Raw genomic sequence first — 24,596 nt, 5'->3', positions numbered from 1 at the left:
CTCGGTCCTTTCGGCCAAAAACATACATCAGAACATAGGCCTCAGCGAGGGGGAAGAGGGGGGGACAGATCATAGGGCCATCTAATGCGCTGCCTCTGAAGGCTATATAGTCCCTTGAGAGAGGCAAGAATCTTTGCTTTGAAACTAGCTCGGAAAACGCACGCTGAGCAGTTGAAAGGGAACGAAGTTCCAACTCGGAAAGCAGCAGCTACCCATGGCCAACATTTCCAAGGGCAAAATTACAGTGTGTGAGAATTACAGAGCTGCAAACAAACCAGCAATCTGTGAGGAATTCGAGTCACCAGGAGAAACAAATTAGGACCACAATGATAACAGAATTAGACACAGTCTCCTCTTAACCCCATCTCTATTTTTAAGGTGGCTTTTTAAAAAGGCTTCTGTTTGTTTGTTGTTGTGCTGTTAAAGAGTCCATGAAATTGGGCGGAGAACTATTCTGAACCAACCTTCCCCATAATTTGGTCTCATTACTTGGGCTGTGTGAAATTATCCCCATGTGTGCAATTTAAAATAATGACAGCCAAAGTCCGGAATCGTGCTGCAAAGAGAAAATGCTGCATGGTCCAGTAATTCTATGTGGCCTCCGCCAGCATGCCAGCTAGGAGAGGGATGATAGCTGTGGAGTCTATAGAGACTCTCTTGCCTTCCTACGGCTTTTCCCCACTAGGGGACATGGCTAGAGGTAGAAACCACGTCTTCCTCTCAACAAAAGCCTGATGGACTGCACTAAAGAAACAACTTAGATCTGCCCTAATGTCTCCTTGCAACTATTCTTGTTAGTGCTGGTAATCAATGGAACAATTCATGTTCCAATACAACAAACTGCTAGTCCTATTTCCTTCCCCCACGGTAGAAACTGAAACCTGGGCGATCAAGAGCAAAGGCTTATTTGCTAAATACTGGGCTTCCCCCACAGGGGACCTCCTGAGGCCTCTTCCTCCTGGGAACGTCTACATTGTGGCGCTATTTTGGGATACTTCCGGTATCCCGAAATAGCTATTCCGTTTCTTGACAGCACGCCCGTTATTTCAAAATATCCTTTGAAATAACGGGCGTGCTATTCTGACATCCCTGTAAACCTCGTTCCATGAGGATTAAGAAACATTTTGGAAGAGTTTGGAACCCATGCATCTGACGAAGTGGGTCTTTGCCCATGAAAGCTTATGCTCCAACACTTCAGTTAGTCTATAAGGTGCCACAGGACTCCTCGCCGATTTTGGAAGAGCGGTTTATTTCAAAATTTGGCGCTGTGTAGACACTGCCAAGTGACAAAATAGGCTATTTTGAAATACACTTGAAATAAACAATACAATTTGCGTAGCTCAAATTCCGTTGCTTATTTTGAGTGAAGGATGCAGTGCAGATGCACCCTATGATTCTAAGATGTGCAAAACATCTCCAGTTGAGGGGGGATGCTCTCATGTACCAGTTCTATTACTCCAAGTGGCTACGTATGCACCGGGTCCTTAGTACTAACTGATGCATAGAACCTATATTCTTGCTGATTTGGACCCCTGGTTGGGTATTTTTCTAGTGTCCAAACCAGGCTTTCTGGAAGTTAAGTTAGTGATGGTGAAGGTTGCATGCTGGCACAGGAAGAAAAGAAAGTTCTTAATGTATCTACGAAGCAAAACCAACAAGAGGAGTAGCAGTACAAGCTTCCCCTGCACTGCTCTGTCACCAGGCTACAAGTTCAACCACTGTTGAAAGGTACATCAGCCTCTCTGGCCCACTGAGCCTTTAGCTTCTCTGAGCAGCAGCCTGCCACGGGTCAAATGAGAAAATGCCACCGAGAACAAAGACCGAGCACGTGGGGCACAAAACAGTCATTCATGCAAGAAACAATGTGCTGGGGGACTTGTCCTCTTGCCCTTGTTACCCCTTCTCACAATGTTTGGGGGGTGATGTAAACCATTTTCAATAGCAGAAGTGAGAAGACACCAAAATAGCAAGGAACATTAGGAACTTTGGGCTTACGCTGAAAGAAAGCAAGGAGAGGCCTTTCAAAGGGATGTCTCCAAGACCAAGAAAAAGGTTGTCAGTTTATACCACTTGTAGTGGCAGATTCAGTTTTCCTTAATGAAGACAAGGCCTAGGTGAGATGAGATTGGTGGTCGTTATCTATATATAGTGTCCTCAGCTACTCCAGTGATGAGCCTAGTATAAGAACCCATAAGGTACGTCTACAGTAGCTCATTAGTTCGAGCTAGGTAGGGTAATGAGGGCAAGTGGAGTTGCAAATGAAGCCCGGGATGTAAATATCCTGGGCTTCATTTGCATGTTCCCGGGCGCCGCCATTTTTAAATCCCCCTTAGTCCGAACTCCATGCCCGCGGCTACACGCAGCACGGAGTAGGTAGTTCGAATTAAAGATCCTAATTCGAACTACCGGTATTCCTCGTGTAATGAGGAGTAACGGTAATTCGAATTAGGATCTTTAATTCGAACTATCTACTCCGTGCTGCGTGTAGCTGCGGGCACAGAGTTCGGACTAAGGGGGATTTAAAAATGGCAGCACCCGGGAACATGCAAATGAAGCCCGGGATATTTAAATCCCGGGCTTCATTTGCAACTCCACTTGCCCTCATTACCCTACCTAGCTCGAACTAACGAGCTAGTGTAGACGTACCCATATAGACTAGAACACAGCCGCACTGGTTGCTACCAAGCTGGGACTGAACTAAACAAAGAATCGATAGTGTTTCATCTCCCAATCTTTCAAGCCACCCACTCCCCTAGCACAATTATCTGGCTCTTTCACTCCTGGTGGGATGAGCCTTCCTTTAGCTACAGATCTAATATAAACCATTCAGTGTTGCCCTCTGCCGCTCTCAGCACATAAAGGCTGGGTGTACGCTGCAGAGCTATTTGGAGATACCACAATAGCTATCCCGCATCTCAACAACAAGCCCATTATTTCTATGTGCAAGGGGCTTGCTATTCTAACGTCCCTGTAAACCTCATTCCACAAGGTGTAAGGGGCGTTTTGGAATAGTGATTGATTTAGAAATAAGTGCCATGTAGACAGCGCCAAAGTATGAAATAAGCTACGTCAAAATGGACTTGAAATAAGCCACACAATTTGTGTAGCTCAAATTGCGTTGCTTATTTCGCGCTATGGGAGCAGTGTAGATGTACCCTAACTGGCAAGATTCCTCAGCCAGAACTGGTCAAAATATCCTTAATGTTTGTGGATATCAAGACATGCTTCGCACCAGTGGGAGACAAGGAGGGAAAATGTGCCTAAAATGGCTTGGCTTAGAGAGAGGAAAAACAGGGAGGATGCTTACCAGTGGGGACTGCTGGCATATGAGACCAGATCTGTGGCAGGTGCAAATGATGAAATCGATCTGTAACTTCTAGGGGATCAGCTTCCTAACAGATATGCTCAACTCCTTCACACTGGGGCATGGGCCACGGTTTTCTTTGACGGATTAAATGACACAGCATGCAGCTTAAAAAATGTTTGGAAAAAGCAAGTGCCCAATAAGCACCCACGCGCTGATCGGAAGCCTACTCAAGCAGCATCACGATCAGCAGCAGGGATTCTGAGCAACAGTCACAGCAAAAGGATAAGGGGTACCTCACAGTTGACATGGCATCATAATTTGCAAGGCAAAAAATGACTTGCCTTCCGCTCAGCTAACCACATGCTGCACAGCAATTTCAGCTGCAGACGCGCTCCCACTTTTAAAGGGAAACCGGTCTTTTGTTTTAAAAAACACAAACAGAACAGAGACTCAGTAGTCTCTCCCCCAACACCACCTCTAGTACGGAAGGCTTACAGGCTCACAATGGCCATCATGAATCACCTCTACCCTGGTCCTGAGGATGTTGCTACCGCAGAAAGGAAGTGCTGCATTTCCTCTGATTAGTGGCATGTCCTTCAATCAGCCTACTAAGGATGCTGCACAGATTCACATGTGTGTATAGTATTGCCCACGAGTATTCATGTGTGCGTATAACTGTTGACGGGATCAGGACCTTCGACTTGGTGTTAGCACCTCCACAGCTCTGTGCGGATACACAATTTGCATCCATACCTGCATCCATAGCTGCACAAACGAGCTACACATAGCAGCATCCGCAAGTGCAGATACAGACAGATAATCTGCAGGGCAGTCTTCTGTTTTGCTCAAGTTTACACAGGACCAATTAACTCTACACAGCGTGCCCCCTGCCACAGGCGCTAAACCTCATAGCAAACTGGGGTGGCTTTGTTGGGATACTGACTAATACACAAATACAAGAGTTCCACCCAAGATGACATCATCCAGCATTAAATCCAGGAATATCATGACGGAAGAAAGTTGTTAGTGCTAAGTAGGTTAGGAACATTTTTTAACCTGCTTTAAAATTGTCAAAACACTCCCCCTATCAAAGTTTAAATTATACTTTCTAAATTATATATTTTAATATCTAAAGTATATAATTATAAGAAAGGGATGTCATTATAATATATTTTAAAACCACCACACTTTCACAAAGGTATTTTTAAAAATAGAAACACTGTCTGCAGGATTACAACACAATTTCTAGGTCTGCTGCTTTGAAGCTGGACAGCTCACAGAGGAAACCAGAGTTAACAAATTCTGTTTCCAGGACAGGAAGCTGCAAATGGATTACAGGGAATATCATCCACAATGATGATGACAAACAAGGAAGTAGATACACGAGGGTCTTAACACAGGGAAAACATATCGACATTCCTTTCACAAAAGGTGGCAAAACTGCGTTGCTATGAAACAAACCAAAATAGAAAGAACTATTATAATGAAGCTCATACAAACAATGGAAAGATTTCGTGTTTTGTTTTGCTTTGTTTAGAATATCCAGACTACTTGACAAGTGTCCCTGTAAATCACAATTCCTGGCCAACATGGGGATTGATAAAATTAACAGTTCAATTACCTCGGTCCAGGCCCCAGCGAACTGATGTCCACATCACAACTGGAATTTTGGGCATGCTCTGCACAAAGACCAGAAATTGAATATGCCATGAAGACCGAACTCTTCTCACTGCTAGGCTGTGTCTACGCTCTCCTTTTTTACGCACCATTGCTAACACTGCTGCAACCAGACCTACTCATGGTCCCTGTAGCTCAGGAGTGCAGAAGGAATGAAGAAGCTTGTACAAGTTGAACCGCTCTACTCAGGAACTCTCCAGTCCGGCAACATCCGTGGTCCGGCATGATTTTAGTTAGCTGGATGTGCACGTCTCTTGGGTGTGGCCAAGTTTACTGCAGTCCCACAGAGTTTGTTTATGGCCACCAGTCCTGGTTCTCAGTGTTCTTGTGTGGCTATTTAGTTCTAATTTAGCCCTAAATGTCTTCTAAGGGCCCAGTAGGCAGTGGAAGTGTTGCTAATGCTGCTAGACAATACTGACCTCCCGTGATTCGGCAAATTCTCTGGTTCAGCATCAGTCAGGTCCCAAGGGTGCTGGACTAGAAAGGTACAACCCTGTAGCTCTACTGCACATGCTATGCATGTTCAATGATCAAACAGGTCTAAAACTCCAGCCCATTCAGTCCAGCGCTTCGTAAGCTTTAAATGAATAATTTCATAATTGTGTGTGGGGAAAACAACAGTTTACAACCATCTACCAACTGCAATAAGGAAGTTTCATTTATTACCCATATTAGAATTTAGTGGATGCATCCAAGAAACTTTTATCTATTTACTCATAGGGTCCTCATGAGAATATTACTTAAGCGCCTAGATTCTAATCTAGGTGCCACTCCTCATTTTCTGTGGGATAACAACTCACTGGGAGGTAAGAAGTGATGAGTTGACATTGTCACCAGGCTCTGAAGATATAAAGCAAAGCACTACAGGAAAGTGCTAAGTATTAATAACAAAGAGTCAATTTTAAATTGAAATGGGCAAAGTTGACAAAAGTAAAGAAATTCAGTAGAAAATAAGAGCTGTTTGCTTCTCCTTTCCCCCAAGCTGTTATTCATATCCCTAGCTACCAGCACAATACCTCACAGCTACAGTTTAAGAGCCTGTTATTTAATTAGCTTAATCGTGAGTAGAAAAAACATTAAGATTTGCCAAATAAGGGCCTGATTCAGCAAGGCATTGACAAGTTTCACTTTAAGCTTGTGAGTAAACTCTTCCTTGTGTAGCAAAGCTCTGAAGCATGTGCTTATGTACTTATAACCAGAGACTAAACAGCCCTTGCAAGGACACAGTATCATGACTCAGTGGGAAAAAATGTGTAGCGCTTTAAAGACTAACAATATGGTTTAATAAGTGATGAGCTTTCGTGGGCCAGACCCACTTTCTCAGATCATATTCTGGAAAGGATCCTGTTAATCTTTGAAGTGCTACACAGTTTTTCCTTTTTTTTTTAGCAAGATCAGACTAACACAGCTACCTCTCTATTACTATGACTCAATGGGAGCGTAGCTAGACTTTCACTGGGAATAAGCACCCAGCAGTATAGCTGTTTGCACTGCATCAGGTACAAAACTTTTTCAGGCCACAGGTGAAATTGACAGAGATCTTCCCCCTCTCCCCCCCCCCCCCCAAGCTCAAAACTTTATCAATAAAGTCACTGAATTAAATAAACAGTTTCCTCTTGACGTTAAGAGCCTGATCCAAAGCTCCTGGCAGAACAGCAATCCATAAATGATCACTGTCCCTAAAACCATGAGCCAACTGCTGGGGGACAGTCCCCTATGCCAAGTTCCAGCCTGCTGAGGAATAAAATGTGTGAATTAAGACTCCAAAAATACAGGTTTTATGATGAAAATGGTGCATGACCCTGAACTACAGTGGTGTTACTAAGGCACAGCTATAATGAAAAAGGCGAGAGAAGTAATCTCATTTATTTTATTGCTTTTTCATTTCTGCTGTACAGTTCAAAGCACGCCACAGAGCTGGCAATCGGCAGTACTCTAAGTGCTAGGGGAGCTGTTACAAATGTCTCATGAATATCCGGTGCCTGAAAAAATACAAAAAATGTAAATGAAATTAACAGGCAGTAGATGAATTACAGGTACCCAGATCTGAAATGCCAACTACATAGGCATTGCAAATTACTCATGTTTTGAGTTTGTGCATGTGCATGCTTTATTTTACAAGTCCCAGATCATGCTGTTCTTACTACAGGTTGGAGCTTCTTGGGCGGGCACCCTCGGGACCTGACCTGTCCCGAATGAGGGATTTTGCCTGGACCACAGGAGGTCATTTCTGGCCCCCCGCCACCAGCCCCACAGCCTGGCTCCGCTCCTGGCCGGTGGCAGGTCTCCTGGCAGGCTTCTCACCACCATCCCCAGCCCACCGGCAGCCCAAGGGCACTCCAACTGCCCTGCTGCCAGCACAGCTGGACTCCCGAGGCAGGGCTCCCGGCTGCGAGCTCCCTACACCCAGTCCAGCTGGGCTCCCAGGCCTGGCAGGGCTCCTGCTACCAGCCCTTCACCAGGATTCTCTGGTCCAGGAATATCCATTATCCTGCCAAATCAGAGAGTTCTATTTTAGAGAGGTTCTACCCGTACTAGGCCACCTACCCTTCTGTCTGAGTTTGGCTGGAGTATGGGAATGATTATTATCTATCACTCGGACAGCTCTGTTTGATGACTTGAAAATTCCACCCTGGTAGGACTGTAACTATTTATGGATCTTGTATACAGGTGCAGATGCAAATATTGCAACTTGGCTCCTCCTATACAAAGGGGTCACAGTAATTTGGTGTCTTGTCATAACCCTTATCTTTCTCCAACTTTAAGCATCCTAAGGAGCATGGCAGAAAGTTGACTGGCAAAAGCCCAAAATGTGCTGCATGCTAGCTCAAGTATCCACAATAAATGGCTGGCCAGGAGCAATTCAGAATGTCTTTACTGTGTGAAAGAAAAGGCAAGGTGAAGAAGTGCTTTGAGTATGTTCTACCTCTGAGCTTAAAAATAAGGATGTTGTCAAACATTTTTCATTACTAGACTATGTAAAAGCAGAGACTATGTAAAAAACAAAGGGGTGTGTTTTGTGTCCGGGAAATCAGGGTCCTGTACAAAAATAATGTATACACACAGCCTCCTTGCACAGTGGACCCAATTCTCCTCCCATTTAAACCCATTTTATACTGGATCTGCCTTCAATGTAATTTTTTCATTTACACCAGAAAAGCAGCTAATTTATTTTGGACAAAAATCGTTTTACCCTGAAATGACAAGACATTTCAGAAGTTCACATTTGCAATGTGACAATGGCTAGTTTGTCTAAAAACCTCGTGGAGCAAAACAAATCAAAACTCAACGTAAGATTTTAGTGTGGCAACATTTGTGTTGACTGGTACACTGTTCGCTGTGACCCCAATTTAGCAGCACGCTTAGCTTTATGCACCCTGGTAGTCAATCCCTCTGAAATCAAAGGGACCATTCACATGCTTAAAATTAAGTGCAAGCTTAAGTGTTTTGCTCAAACAGGACTCACAGCTGATATTTAGATGCGAGAATTTCTCGCCTTGTTTTCAATTTTATAATGTTTCAATAACACATTCTTTCCACTTTCCAACTCGCAGCCCTGGAAATCTGACAGACACTCCAGAGATGAATGATCAGGAAACTTTGTTATCTTTCAGTGGAACATAGTTCTAATCTGAGCACTGCAGCTGTGGGCCCCATGGAGTATCTGAGAGGTGACTCTATGGGTGTTTGTTCCTGCATACATCTATAAAATCAGCCTGAAAGTTAGTCAGCAGTTTTTGGCTGCTAGGAAAAAAATCAAGAATTTCTATAATTGCATTAAAATTAATGTAGCTGTGTGTAGAGTATTAGAATTTTGACAGTCTAAAAGTAAAGGGAGGCAAATGCATCATAGAGCTTTTGGGGTTTTATGTTGTGTTAGAAAAGACAAAGCAAACATTTTTCTTTTAACTTGCTCTAGAGGAAGAAATCTATCCACAGCTAATGTAGTTAATAGCGCAGTAATACCATGCTAATTATTATTTGTTTAGCACTGGCAACGTGCTAAGAAGTGAACAGGTTACCAAATAGACTCTAGCCATGGAGAGCTTTAAAACAGAGCTAACTCAGCATCCCTTGCCTAATGTTTCTTACAAATACTGGTTCAATCGATGGAGACTACAGAACTACAGGAACTCATTAACCATGGAAGACCAAGCTATCTAACTCATGTAATCAGGCCTAAAATGGACCTTTGTGTCCTATGCACCCCAACATAGCTCAGATCACTGCTTAGGGATATAAAAAGGGGAGGGGATACACACCTGCTTGGAAATTTCACGTTTGGGAACTGGACGCCCTGTCACAGCACTGATGTTTTGAAATTAGATGCCCCATTCAACAAATATGATCAAAGAACGCCTGGCCGTCTGCTAGTTCCCTGTGCAGCTGTCCACCTTGGAGCACTACCGTCTGTGCGATGAGCCCAAAGCCAAGGTATACGGTACTCAAACACAGAGACAGGCCAGCTCGTCCCAGCAGCTCTGGAACAAGTGGTACAACAGACTGGTGCACAGGAAAGAAGGATTAAAACCCATTCTACATGATAATGGGCAAGATCCTCTTTTCAGATCTTCAGGCCAGTGCCCCACCTCAGCAGCCTGCTTTCCCTATGTGGTTCACCCCCCTACAGCAATAGCAGGTAGGGAGAGCCTGCAATACCCAGCTGGAGCCAGTACTGGTCTGAACTCTGCAGATCTCACCCAGGCAAACTCCCTGTGGACTTCAGCGAGAGTTTTCTCCGCACGAGCGATTTCACCGACCCTCACTTTCTGTGCCACCACCAAGTACACTGAATGATGCTCACACAATAAATAGCAAATAGGCTAAGAAAAACAAACAGTTAACTGTGTTCTTTTAATTACCTGATTAAGCCTGACCAAGGAGCAAAAGGGATTATAGCAGTTTTGGTTCAATGCAGCTTTAAACAAAAAAATCATCACATGCCAAGGCTAAAAGGATTATTGCTCCAGCATGTGGTTCTGTTAGTTTGTCGGCTAAGCTCTGAGCTGCTATGGCCACTATCCTCTGTGTAGCTTGCCCTCCTCTTTTCCCTCTGCTGCTCTGTTCAGCCAGTGCAGTCACTAGCCTCCTCCAGGAGCAATAATAAGATTGGGAGAATGAATACTGTTTGCCAACAATCAGAGGTCAGTGCATGTGGACTTTAGAAAAAAGAATTTAGCTCTCTTCAGGCTTACAGCTGCATTTGGACTCCAATTTGTCGTCGTCTTCTTATTTTACAGCTTTTATATTTAAAATGGCATTGTGAATTTAGGGATGGAAGAAGCTGCCAGATTAAAAGCCCTGAAGAAGGATGATAAATGCTAATACCAAACCCCTGACCAAATGCAACGGACATAGCAGCAGTCGCAACCACACAGTGCATCTATCTTAGGTACTACCTTGGTCTTCAACATTAAGGCTACGTCTACACTACATGCTTCTTGCTCAAGGAGCCTTTTGCACAAGAGTTTTTGTGCAAAAACTTCTTGCACACAAGCACGTCCACACCTCAAAGCACATCTCAAAAGCCAGGTGCTTTTGCGCAAGAGAGCGTCCACACTGCATGGACGCTCTTGTGCAAGAAAGCTCAGAAGGCCATTCACAGATTGGCCATCAGAGCACCTGTGCTTTTGCCAATACCCCTCTGGAGCATCCACACTTGCCTTTTTGCGCAATAGCTGTAACGCAAAAAGGGGTTATGCCTCATAAAAGGAGGTTTACCTACACTGGCAAAAGCCCTCTGTTTTGCTGTTTTACTGTTGATTTACTTGTGCAAAAGAGCATTTGAAGCGTGGATGCTCCACAGGTTTTTGAGCAAAAACATTTGTTTTTGCGCAAAAACCTTGCAGTGTAGACATAGCCTAAGGTATCTGAGTGCTTCAAAATCTTTAATATATTTATCCCATCAAGCAGTGAAGCATTAGTATCCCCTTCTGTGAGAAAGAAATAGCGGCACAGAGAGGAAGGGTATGTCTACACTGCACCATTCTTGTGGAATAACTGACGTTATTCTGAAATAACAAAGAGAGTTTCTACACTACAAGCTTTTACTTCAAAATAATGTCGAGAGAGGATTTCTTACTCTGACTCTTGTAACCCTCCTTTTACAAAGAGTAAGGGAAGTGGAAGGAAGAGTGTTCTTCCTCAGACTTGCTGCTGTGTAGTCAGCGCTTAAAGCCGAGTTAAGCAATTTCGACTTAAGCTCCACAATTGACGTAGCGGAAGTTGTGTAGCTTAATTCGACTTGAAATGAGTCTCCCACAGCCCAGACTAGAGTTCTAACAAGTGGTCCATCCTTTTGGCATCACCTTGCCACCGTGTCTCACTGCTGCCTTGGAGGGACCACCTCTCCAGGGAATGAGGGTAGTGTGGACTTTATGGCTCATTCTGTCCTTGGACTCTCAGCTGAGACTAGTAGTGAGAGTGGAAATGGTTTTCGTGGCATCAATAGCTGAGCACAGAGAAGTGAAATGAGAGCACTAGGTCATAGGCCATCCTACAGAACATCAGATGGAAACTTTCAAACACTCCAGTCCAGACCAAGGCTAGTGACCAATGAGGTAGAAGATTCTCTGTTCCATTTATTATCCAATCTCTATCAGATTTTCACTTTTCTAACAATGGCTGTCTCCCTTAGCCACGATGTCATTAAATGTCTTTAGATTTCTCCCCATGAATGTCTTAGCGAAGATAGTCAAATATTTCTATCACTGACACTGATATTTTCAAATGAAACATTACAGTTCAGACTCAGAGGTACAGTATTTAAAATATCTTCTAATGATCATCATTACGCGTATGCATACATCACACAAGAAACCCACTGAAAGTTGAGGTAATACAGACCCATAATGCAACATTCCCAAACAAGTCTGAGGGATTTTTAACTAGTACTCTATTCTCATTTGTACCTGTGTAACAGAGTCATAAAATACTCAGCTGTAAGGCAAAACCATTTCTAAAGATGTGAAGCAAGAACTACGACCTTTCATAAGAGAGGAGAGATGCAGACTTTAACAATGGCTACTGAACCCAGCAGACTACAAAGCTAACTGGTAAGCAGTATAGTTACCTACAATGTGCAGCCTATATACCATAACACAAAATAAAAAAACACAGATTGCTTGATGGGGTTTGACCCAGTTCAACTCAGCACTCTCCTAAAGTGCAGGGCTCCCAAAAGTCTTTCCACATGGCTTACAATATTGAGGAATATAAGCCCAGAGATTCAGTTTGCCTGATTATATCATCGAAGTAGTCATAGGAACAAGATTATAAGTATGTACCAGAATCTAACAGCCTTGATACAAAAGGTTTTGCTCATTAACGACAATAAAACACATAACTTCTTTCCCACATGAAATTAAAGTAACTGACACTGAACATACTGTGAAATGTATGGTAGCAGATTTAAACAAACAAAAGGAGGTTTTTCTCACACAGCAGAGTCAATCTGTGGAACTCCTTGCCAGAGGAGGTTGTGAATACCAGGACTTTAACACAGTTCAAGAAAGAACTAGATAAATTCACGAAGGTTAGGTCCATCAATACTTATTAGCCAGAGGATGGAAAGAGGTGACAAGAGAGGGATCACTTGATGATTACCAGAAGCTGGGAATGGGTGATGGGATGGATCGATCATTTGAGTCCCTGTTCTGTCCATTCCCTCTGGGGCACGTGGCACTGGCAAATGTCAGAAGACAGGACACTGGGGCTATGTCTACACTATGAGTTTTGCCGGAAGAGGCAATTTAAATGAAGCACGGATTAGCATTTTCTCACGCTTCATTTGCATAATCTCTTTCGATCCGTTTTTGCGCTAGGAGTTTTTGCACAAAAATAAACAGTGTGGATGTTTCCTTTTTGTGCAAAAACCCCTTTTTGCGCAAGATCCTTATGCCTCAAAAAAGGAGGTATACCGATCTTGTGCAAAAAGGAGTTTTTGCGCAAAAACCCCTACCGCAAAACAGATCGGAAGAGATTATGCAAATGAAGCACGAGAAAATGCTAATCTGCGCTTCATTTGCATTGCCTCTTCCGTTAAAACTCATAGTGTAGACATAGCCTGAGTTGGCCTTCGATCTGACCCAGTATGGCTGTTCCTCTCGAGTCCACCCTGTGTAAGAAATACCTTTCTATTGCAGGTCTTTGTGCTACGAAATGCTTCTCATTGCTCTTTTCTGCAGCAGCAATGGTCTCTCTGCTGGCATGCACTTGTTTCGTGCTTCCTGAATAGTTTGAGTCGCACCTATTTCCCAATCAAACCCCACCCCCTGTGGTCCTGTTACACATTCCTGCCGTGCTTGTCAGGTGTATCTCATGAGCACTACTGAAGGGTAACGAGTTATGTACACTATGTGCACTTTGTTCTTTCCAGCAGATTGGAATTTCCTCCCACAGCCAAACCGATGTACAATAATGTTGAGTTTAGTTCAACAAAAAGGGAAAAATAAAGGTCTAAAGTTGCCACTCCAGGCACAGTCTCAGGCTACGTCTACACTGGCCCCAAATTCCGGAAAAGGGATGCAAAGCAGGTAAGTCAGAATAGGGAAATCCGCGGGGGATTTAAATATCCCCCGCGGATTTAAATAAACGTGTCCGCCGCTTTTTTTCCGGCTTGGGGAAAAGCCGGAAAAAAAGCGCCTTGAAAGTAGGAATAAGAGATCTTCCGGAAAAGGGCTTTATTCCGGAGGATCGCGCCAGTCTAGACGCTTTTTTTCCGGCTTTTCCCCAAGCCGGAAAAAAAGCGGTGGACACGTTTATTTAAATCCGCGGGGGATATTTAAATCCCCTGCGGATTTCCCTATTCTGACTTACCTGCTTTGCATCCCTTTTCCGGAATTTGGGGCCAGTGTAGATGTAGCCTCATTGCAGGGATATTCCAATCAGGGATTAAACGATGTATTTTAATATTACATCTATTAGCTTGTTAGCTGTCCAAAGCTCTTTGGGATCCTTCACAATGAAATGACCTACGTACAAAGGAAGATACAACAGAAAACATGAAAAGGTGACAAAGATAGATAGGCCTTTTTAATTCTTGCATTTGAGAATGAACGTTGACTTTCTCCAATCTTGTTAGCACAGCTTGTGCTGTCCAGAAGCAAACTTGACTTTTTAATTTCAGTGGCAATGTATACTTACACAGTTAACTATTGTCAAGAGTGGGGTTGGCAGCTAATGTTGTGGAAAAAGGCCAAGTCTCTTCAGGACTATATAAAATGATTAACACACATATGTGGCCAGACTTTACAACAAAAAGTTATATAAACAATGAATTCTCAAACCGGAACCTAGGGCTCATTCTGCATCACGGAGGTCTGCAATCTTCCAAGGATACTGATCGCAAGAGTCTGAATTAGGATTCTAATCCCACCTCTACCACAAAGTAGGTGTATCACCTTGGGCCAGGGTGGCCAACTAGGTAGCACGAAGAGCCAAAAGAGCTGTGGATAGTAGTGCAAAGAGCCACATATCTCTCCCCCAGAGCCAAGCACCTCAAGCCCCTTCCCCAACCTAATGCCCTCTCCCTCCCCCAGATCCAGGCCCTCCCAGTTCCCCTCACTCTAACCCAATGCCCTCCCCCAGAGCCAGGCACCCCCAATGCCTGGGTCTCACTGGAGCTGCCATCGCCAGAGCCACGCACTTCTCCCTCCAGCAGGGTTGCCAAATGGTTTCCACAAAAACACCAGACACACTTGACATTACATCACAATCTACATTGTATCTTATTTAGAAAATACCGGACAGTTCTATTTTCTCAGTTATATTTTCTCAATTTGTTTCCCAAACAGAAAGCTCAAATACTGGACTGTCCGGTTCAAAACTGGACACCTGGCAACCCGATCCTCCAGGAACTGGGGTGCGTGCACAAAGCGGGCTGTAACCCTGAGAGACACATTTCTGTGAGCAAAGAGCCGCATGTGGCTCCAGAGCCACAGGTTGGCCACGCCTGCCTTAGGCAAATCACTTAGGCGAAACTTTTCTCGTTTGCGGGTGCTTACCAAACACACGCCCACCCCCAAACGACAAACGTTTTGCCACAGCACGTGCAAGTGTGAACACTGCTTTGTTGGCAGGAGTGCTCTCCTGCTGACAAAGCGAAAGCCACTCATGGGGGCTAGAAATATTTTGTCAGAAAAAGTACAAACAAACAGCATTCACACCTGCTGATTTTTAGCAGTACTAAAAAGGTCTTATTGCCAAAACCTGCCATGTAGACATATCCCTACTCTCTCTTCAACTCGGTTTCTCCACCTGTAATGGAGACAAGGACCGGGACATACCTGACAGGGGAGCTGGGAGACTCAATTAACATTTTAAGACGTTATCCTTGCAATGAAATGTGTTAAAGCAATGCAAAGCACTGCTGTTTAATTAGAAGGAGGAGAAAAGAGACGACAATCATGATGAAACGAGACAATTGTCACAGTCATCAATGGGAACAAAAGCTCATTTGTGACATAATTACAGGGCTTCCTCCAAAACTTCACTAAAGAAGAGGATAGGGTCAGGTATCATCAGACCTCTGGAATGTGGTTTTGCAATGAGGACTCACAGGTCATCTCTCTCTCTCTCTCTCTCTCTCTCTCTCTCTCTCTCATTTCTTCATGATTTCCCTTCCTTATAGCCACAAAACCAACAGACCTTTTGAAAAGAGTAGAATTCCACTCCCTGCAAAGTCATCACATCAAATGTAAGCTAGGCTTTCAGTATGCTTCATGATAATTTAAGACAGAATTACAGAAAGTGATTTCCCTTAATGTCAACAATTTTCAGTACAAGATTTTCCGTATTAGGAACCATCACAGGAAACTCCCTCTCATCACACACAAAGGTCTTTAAACTTTTTGGAGAACTTTTTTAAAACAGCAGACAAAATAATTACTCCACAGCAGAAGTTCAGAGCCATCCTTGGCAAATCACTTCCCCTGTCTGCCTTGGTTTCCCATCTGTAAAACAGGAATAATGATACTGAACTTCCTTGTAATGTGCTTTGAGGCCTCGTCGTGTAAAACACTATTTAAGAGCTAGGTGTTGCTACCTCTGGCCACATGAAAGACCTGCTTCAGAGTTTGCAAGGTACATAGAAACACATGCTATCTTGACTCATTTCAATAGCACTTGTATGATGAAACCAAAACTAAGCTAGAAGAAATTGAGTGTGTGACTCAACATCTCCCTCAAAAATTACAAGAATACCAAAGGACTTAACTCACTTTACACACAAAAAACAACGAATAGTCTAGCAACACCTTAAAGACTAACAAAACATGTCAATGGTATCATGAGCTTTCACCATCTACATGTTTTGTTCACTTTACACAGTTTGATTGTGCCGAGGCAGAACAAAATAAACATAAGGAAATAAAAACAACCATTTTTCTGTTTGAGTCCATCATACCAATGAGGAGCAAGAAGTGTAAGGGATGGAAGCTTTTCTTACTCTCAATTAAAATCACCTTTCATTGATGGAATTCATATTCTATAACTTCTGTGTGGCCAATGTGAAGTATATGAAGGATATTTTGGAATTCACATTTTTATATACAGGCAGTCCCCAGGTTACGTACAAGATAGGGACTGTAGGTTTGTTCTTAAGTTGAATTTGTATGTAAGTCGGAACTGGTACATATTGTAGGGGAAACTCTAGCCAAACATTTCTCCAGAGCTCAGTTTTATTCTCCCACACCTCACTTCCCTCAGTCCTTTATTCTCAAGCTGAGGTGTCTGCTGAGAAAAGCCGCTCCGCGTCTCCCTGGTCTGCTGGGGGGGGAAGCAGCTAGTGCGGGGTTGCCTCACCCCGTTTGTAAGTAGGGATCCGATGTAAGTCGGATCCATGTAACCCGGGGACTGCTTGTACTCTATATATTTACTCAATTATTTATTGTATAACTATATATTTGCAAAACTTTAAGAGATACATATTACTGACCAGATATATTATTATATCCATTATAGGCTAAGTAAAAATATGGGGTCTTCCTTCAAAGCCAAAGAGGAATTAATCTGAGCCCAAAACTAATTTTAGTCTCAAATCAATTCTATGGCGTAAAGTAAATCATAATTTTTGACTCAGTTTCCCTGATAATGGGAATGCTTGACTCTCTCATCAACATATTGCAACAATTAATGTCCGTAAAGTGCTCTGAAGATTTAAAAAGCTGCAGGCATTAATTGCTATCGGGTTTGAGAAACAAACAGGATTCACGCACTGGACCTACTAACTGGATTCACACACATATATATCTGTCACACCACTATGCTGTGTGTACCCGAGGTCTAAAACATCAACATGTAGGTCTTCTTATAAAATAACTGTATGGAAAGTAGTTTTTGGAGTCAGTAGCCACATCGTTTTTACTACCTCAATTGTTCTATTGGAGTGAATTAAAATATGTTATGTTCTGAATTAGCAACTTGCAAAGTGTCATTTTGAAAAACTAGTAAGTCAGAATATACCAGAAAAGCATGGAACTGTTTAGCACTTTTGCAGCTCAAAAAATCTCCAAACTCCCATTTAAGCAAAATCTGGCTTTTAAGCTAAAATTTTTATGTCAAGGACAAGCCAACACTAAATTTTGCATATGAGTTCTCACTCAGCCCATTCAAAACTAGGATCTCGCCTGGAAATAATGAAAACCTTAGTGTCAGGCTCTATTGCTATTATAGAATGGTCAGCTGGCATTTTACATTCTGTTTGGACAGACGTTTCCTGGCCTTCCTACAAATGAAGATACTCAGTTTCTCCCTGTCAGAAGAGCCCTTCCCTTTTTTCCTACAGCCAGAAAAATCAGATGTGATGTCTCCTCTCAGGAGCTACTGTAACAAATGGGTGAACAGAATAACGAGAGCCCTCTCCCTTTCTTTCTTTCTTTCTTTCTTTCTTTCTTTCTTTCTTTCTTTCTTTCTTTCTTTTTCAGATCTGCCTAGAGAAAAATTCCTGCAAAATAAGCAAAAGCTTAAAAAATCCCTAGTGCTTGTCAGCCTCATCTGTTGTATCAGAGAGATTTCCATTTTCTGCACACAAAAATTACCAGAAATCACAGTGATAGAAGTGTGACCTGATATCTTTTGGCCTGATCTTGCAAGATACCTATACTGGTCAATATCTTGGAGCACTGGAATCTTATCTGTCACACAGAAGGAAATCTCTTTTTAAAAAATGAGGTAGAACAACAACTAACTTCTCTTTCTAAACACACATTTGAATTAAACTTAGGTCCAAACTGCAACATTTTTTCCCAAACTTACACTGCTTTAAGACAGTCTATACAAACACAAAGGTGTTTTAGTATATCCTGTTGGTTTCTAGACATTAAAAATAAATACATGTGTATACATGCTTTAATCCTATCTATAACTGTGCAGATAAGATTATCAATATGGAAAACATTAAAATAAATATTATCGTACATGTCAGTTTAATACCAACAGGCCTACTTCATACCTAATTACACTCAGTTCAATAAGCATTTTCCTCTTTGCTGTTACTGCCTGACAAGAATAAATGAAGAGTCCCTCTAGGGACTGTACAGTAAACATCTTAAGATATATTTGATCTTAAACTGGGCTTCACAATATTGATTGCTCGGGCACAAGCTGCAGACTGCCTTCCATGCGAAACATCGTGTAAAAGATATCGATGAGGGAGCGCACAGTTTTGAAATGCTTATCAGCCCAGGGAAATACACACTTTTCATAATGCAATGCTGCGGTATCATTGCTCCTACACATCAGTCTGTTACAAGCAAGCAAAATCCTAACCCATGTTCTTGCTCCTATTAGGGAATTCTGCATACAATTATTCTCTGCATTAAAGACCCCTCAATGACCCATCAAAAACTAAGCAAAGGTGATTTGCTTCTGTGTGGTTTGTCCAAAGAAACAAGCAAGTAAATGTGATTCCAAGCCCCACATTTCAATGCGAATTTTATCTGTCCGACAGCAGCTGCACCTGTCACCTCGGGCATTTTGCGTTATTCATTAATTTGGCAGTATTTTCCTCCATCAATCCAGGGATTTAGCTGCTGTATGTACATTGTCGGGACTGCGTAGCCAACGGTTTTCTTTAATGATTGAACATGTATGCTATGACTAAACCAAAGAGACTAATTTTTAGTGTCTACAGATATGTGCAGTCAAGACAGCATAGGCCATAGGAAAAGAGTCAGTACAAGAAGAGCTAATGACAACATATGGACCAGCTTTCACCTAGTGCTAACTGAGCCATGGTGAAAAGGGGGATGTATTTATCGGACTATTTCTCTTCTGACCTGTGCTGGGGGAGATGAACCCCTGTGTGTCACTGCTTGTACATGGCCTGCCTAATAATAGACGAAAGAGTTTTGTATAGAAGAGAATTGTATGAGAAGCAGTTTCCTCCGCTCTCCCGGCGAGGAGGAGAGATGCCTGCTTTGCAGCCTGCTATCCCTCCCTTGGAAAAGCCTGCCTCTTCCCCCGTCAGCGATGGGGATCCAGCTGCACCTCCTCTGCCCCAGGCACGACCCATTTCCAATACAAAGGGTGCCAGGTGCTCTCGGAGCCCGTTCGCCTGCCGGCTGGGCGGGCCGGTCCGAGCCCCTGGGGGTTCTCCCTTTTGTGTGCTGCCAGAGAGCCCCGCGCTGCATCTAGCAGCCTGGGCTGAGCAGCTGGCCGGAGGGAGGGAGGGAGGGGGGGGGCGGCCGAATGAAGAAGCCGAGGGGTGCGGGGGAGCCATGGCGGGGCGGGCGGAGCAGCGCGATGCCGCGGCCCCTTACCTGCCACCGTGTACCTGTCCAGGTAGTTGAGCACGTTGCCCACGCTGAGGATGCCGGCGGCCGCCACCCGGGCCCGGCCCAGGCTGGGGGGCTTGGGGCGCGGGGCCAGGCGCTCGGGGCTCATGCGGCCCGACAGGGTCTGCACCTCGCCCTCGGCGCCGCGGCCGCAGCAGCCCCGCTCGCCCTCCTCCTCCTCCTCCTCGTCCCCCGCTCGCAGGCGCCCGCCGCAGCCCGGGCTGCCGGCCGCCGAGCCGCCGCTCTCCAGGCACATCATGGGCCGCGGGCGGCGGCCGGGCAGGGAGGCGCCCGCTGGCTCCGCAGCAGCGCGGCCGGGCACAGACGCCAGCGGAGCCGCTCAGCGCAGCATCCCCGCAGCCCGCGGGACCGGCCGCCGCCAGCCGCTGACAACGGGGCGTGGGCAGCCCGGGCTCCGCCTCCGCCCGGCTCCGCGCCGAGAGCGCACCTGGACCGGGGGGAAACACCCCCCCCCCGCGGCTGGCAGCGCCCCCCGGGGGAGGGACACGCGGGACCCCCCGGGGGAAACGGGATCCCCGCGCCCAGCCTGGCTCCTCCCAGGGCATCCGCGGGCCCCCCCGAGCAACCCCGCAGAACCGCGCACGGGACCCAGCACACACCAGGGGGGCTGCCCCCCCCCCCGCAAGCAACCCCGCAGAACCGCGCACGGGACCCAGCACACACCAGGGGGGCTGCCCCCCCAAGCAACCCCGCAGAACCGCGCACGGGACCCAGCACACACCAGGGGGGCTGCCCCCCCAAGCAACCCCGCAGAACCGCGCACGGGACCCAGCACACACCTGGGGGGCTGCCCCCCCCCAAGCAACCCCGCAGAACCGCGCACGGGACCCAGCACACACCAGGGGGGCTGCCCCCCCAAGCAACCCCGCAGAACCGCGCACGGGACCCAGCACACACCAGGGGGGCGGCCCCCCCCCCAAGCAACCCCGCAGAACCGCGCACGGGACCCAGCACACACCTGGGGGGCGCCCCCCCCCCCAAGCAACCCCGCAGAACCGCGCACGGGCCCCAGCACACACCTGGGGGGCTGCCCCCCCCCCAAGCAACCCCGCAGAACCGCGCACGGGACCCAGCACACACCTGGGGGGCGCCCCCCCCCGCAAGCAACCCCGCAGAACCGCGCACGGGACCCAGCACACACCAGGGGGGCGCCCCCCCCCGCAAGCAACCCCGCAGAACCGCGCACGGGACCCAGCACACACCAGGGGGGCTGCCCCCCCCAAGCAACCCCGCAGAACCGCGCACGGGACCCAGCACACACCAGGGGGGCTGCCCCCCCCCAGCAACCCCGCAGAACCGCGCACGGGACCCAGCACACACCAGGGGGGCGGCCCCCCCCCCCAAGCAACCCCGCAGAACCGCGCACGGGACCCAGCACACACCAGGGGGGCGGCCCCCCCCCCCAAGCAACCCCGCAGAACCGCGCACGGGACCCAGCACACACCAGGGGGGCTGCCCCCCCCCAGCAACCCCGCAGAACCGCGCACGGGACCCAGCACACACCAGGGGGGCGGCCCCCCCCCCCAAGCAACCCCGCAGAACCGCGCACGGGACCCAGCACACACCAGGGGGGCGGCCCCCCCCCCCAAGCAACCCCGCAGAACCGCGCACGGGACCCAGCACACACCAGGGGGGCTGCCCCCCCCAAGCAACCCCGCAGAACCGCGCACGGGACCCAGCACACACCTGGGGGGCTGCCCCCCCCCCCGAGCAACCCCGCAGAACCGCGCACGGGCCCCAGCACACACCTGGGGGGCTGCCTCCCCCAAGCAACCCCGCAGAACCGCGCACGGGACCCAGCACACACCAGGGGGGCTGCCCCCCCCCCCAAGCAACCCCGCAGAACCGCGCACGGGACCCAGCACACACCTGGGGGGCTGCCCCCCCCCCAAGCAACCCCGCAGAACCGCGCACGGGACCCAGCACACACCAGGGGGGCTGCCCCCCCCAAGCAACCCCGCAGAACCGCGCACGGGACCCAGCACACACCAGGGGGGCTGCCCCCCCCAGCAACCCCGCAGAACCGCGCACGGGACCCAGCACACACCAGGGGGGCTGCCCCCCCCAAGCAACCCCGCAGAACCGCGCACGGGACCCAGCACACACCAGGGGGGCGCCCCCCCCCGCAAGCAACCCCGCAGAACCGCGCACGGGACCCAGCACACACCAGGGGGGCTGCCCCCCCCCAGCAACCCCGCAGAACCGCGCACGGGACCCAGCACACACCAGGGGGGCGGCCCCCCCCCCCAAGCAACCCCGCAGAACCGCGCACGGGACCCAGCACACACCAGGGGGGCGGCCCCCCCCCCCAAGCAACCCCGCAGAACCGCGCACGGGACCCAGCACACACCAGGGGGGCTGCCCCCCCCAAGCAACCCCGCAGAACCGCGCACGGGACCCAGCACACACCTGGGGGGCTGCCCCCCCCCCCCGAGCAACCCCGCAGAACCGCGCACGGGCCCCAGCACACACCTGGGGGGCTGCCTCCCCCCCAAGCAACCCCGCAGAACCGCGCACGGGACCCAGCACACACCAGGGGGGCTGCCCCCCCCCCCAAGCAACCCCGCAGAACCGCGCACGGGACCCAGCACACACCTGGGGGGCTGCCCCCCCCCCCAAGCAACCCCGCAGAACCGCGCACGGGACCCAGCACACACCAGGGGGGCTGCCCCCCCCAAGCAACCCCGCAGAACCGCGCACGGGACCCAGCACACACCAGGGGGGCTGCCCCCCCCAGCAACCCCGCAGAACCGCGCACGGGACCCAGCACACACCAGGGGGGCTGCCCCCCCCCGCAAGCAACCCCGCAGAACCGCGCACGGGACCCAGCACACACCAGGGGGGCTGCCCCCCCCCCGCAAGCAACCCCGCAGAACCGCGCACGGGACCCAGCACACACCAGGGGGGCTGCCCCCCCCAGCAACCCCGCAGAACCGCGCACGGGACCCAGCACACACCTGGGGGGCTGCCCCCCCCCCCCAAGCAACCCCGCAGAACCGCGCACGGGACCCAGCACACACCAGGGGGGCTGCCCCCCCCAGCAACCCCGCAGAACCGCGCACGGGACCCAGCACACACCAGGGGGGCTGCCCCCCCCAGCAACCCCGCAGAACCGCGCACGGGCCCCAGCACACACCTGGGGGGCTGCCCCCCCCCAGCAACCCCGCAGAACCGCGCACGGGACCCAGCACACACCTGGGGGGCTGCCCCCCCCCCCAAGCAACCCCGCAGAACCGCGCACGGGACCCAGCACACACCAGGGGGGCTGCCCCCCCCAAGCAACCCCGCAGAACCGCGCACGGGACCCAGCACACACCAGGGGGGCTGCCCCCCCCAGCAACCCCGCAGAACCGCGCACGGGACCCAGCACACACCAGGGGGGCTGCCCCCCCCCGCAAGCAACCCCGCAGAACCGCGCACGGGACCCAGCACACACCAGGGGGGCTGCCCCCCCCCGCAAGCAACCCCGCAGAACCGCGCACGGGACCCAGCACACACCAGGGGGGCTGCCCCCCCCAGCAACCCCGCAGAACCGCGCACGGGACCCAGCACACACCTGGGGGGCTGCCCCCCCCCCCAAGCAACCCCGCAGAACCGCGCACGGGACCCAGCACACACCAGGGGGGCTGCCCCCCCCAGCAACCCCGCAGAACCGCGCACGGGCCCCAGCACACACCTGGGGGGCTGCCCCCCCCCAGCAACCCCGCAGAACCGCGCACGGGACCCAGCACACACCTGGGGGGCTGCCCCCCCCCAAACAACCCCAGCAGAACTGAGCACGGGGCTCCAGCACACACCTGGGGGGCTGCCTCCCCCAAGCACCAGGGGGGCTGCCCCCCAACCCCCGCAGAACCGCGCACAGGGCCCCAGCACACACCAGGGGGGCTGCCCCCCCACACAAATAACCCCCACAGAATCGCGCATGGGGCCCCAGCACACCCCAGGGGAGCTGCCCCCCCAAACAGCCCCACAGAACTGCACACTGGGGAGCCCCATTCCCAGAGGCATCCCAGAGCCTACGCTGGCCCGAGGGCCTCCACTGCTGCCACCCAGCACCCCCCAGGCAGTCCCACACTCCCCACCCCTTTTTGCTGCCCCCTCCAATACTCGGCAGAGCATCCCCCCCTCTGCTGTACAGCCCCAAAATGGGCCCTTCTGCTCAAGGCTCCCCAGCCCCAGGGGGTGGCCTTGGTGCCAATGCAGACCTCCCGCCAGAGGCTGGGGCTCTCTGCAGGCACATAGAGGCTGGGGGACCATGTTTACAGACCCCCAGTGCCCCACACCTGCCTACAGGGTTAACACTTTAAGGACTTGTCTACACTACGGAGAAGGTCGACCCTCCGGAGGTGGATCTTCTAGGGGTCAGTCCAGGGGGTCTAGTGTAGACCCTCCCCCCCAAAGTTGCGTACTCCTCCTTCTGTGACGAGAAAGGGAAGCCGACTGGAGCGTGTGCTCCCTTTGTCCTCCTGCAGTGTAGACACTGCAGTGGCTCTGCTTAAGGTAAGAGGGCGTACCTTAAGCTGACCTGCCTGGTCTAGTGCAGACCAGGCTTGGCTTAGAGTGGAAGCTATTGCCTCTTGGAGAGGCCTTAAGACCATTCTCAATTTAGAGTCCAAGAGCTCCAGATTCCTGGAAGGGGGTTAAGATGCTCTCAGGGGAGGCCCCTTGTGTGTTATTACCTCCAACTGATGGTTCATCCTGGAGTCCACACACGCAGTTCTCATCGGTGGATTTGGACCTACACTCACACGCAAAGTCATGGTAGGGCTAGAAATGGAATGGCTCCGTCTCAACTCCCTGCTCTTGCCCCCAGACAA

General features: G+C 49.2%; 1 protein-coding gene across 3 annotated transcripts in view; it reads right to left on the bottom strand.

Moving 5' to 3' along the window:
* Window positions 1-20,157, bottom strand: part of SPNS2 (SPNS lysolipid transporter 2, sphingosine-1-phosphate) — a 182,657-nt gene extending 162,500 nt beyond the window's left edge. For 2 of the 3 annotated variants that reach the window (XM_075904316.2, XM_075904317.2), the window contains exon 1: window positions 19,744-20,156. In XM_075904316.2, coding sequence (XP_075760431.1) covers window positions 19,744-20,017 — 274 coding nt within the window. In that variant the 5' untranslated portion in view covers window positions 20,018-20,156. Of the gene's footprint in view, window positions 1-19,743 lie in introns of all 3 variants that reach the window. The other variant, XM_089772164.1, reaches the window with a different exon arrangement.
* Window positions 20,158-24,596: the final 4,439 nt, after the last annotated feature.

This window comes from Pelodiscus sinensis, chromosome 21 (assembly GCF_052426305.1).
Source record: "Pelodiscus sinensis isolate ZL-2025 chromosome 21, ASM5242630v1, whole genome shotgun sequence".
Classification (NCBI taxonomy): domain Eukaryota; kingdom Metazoa; phylum Chordata; order Testudines; family Trionychidae; genus Pelodiscus; species Pelodiscus sinensis.
Note: the sequence above shows the minus strand (reverse complement) of the source record. Positions and strands in the feature narration are given on the sequence as shown.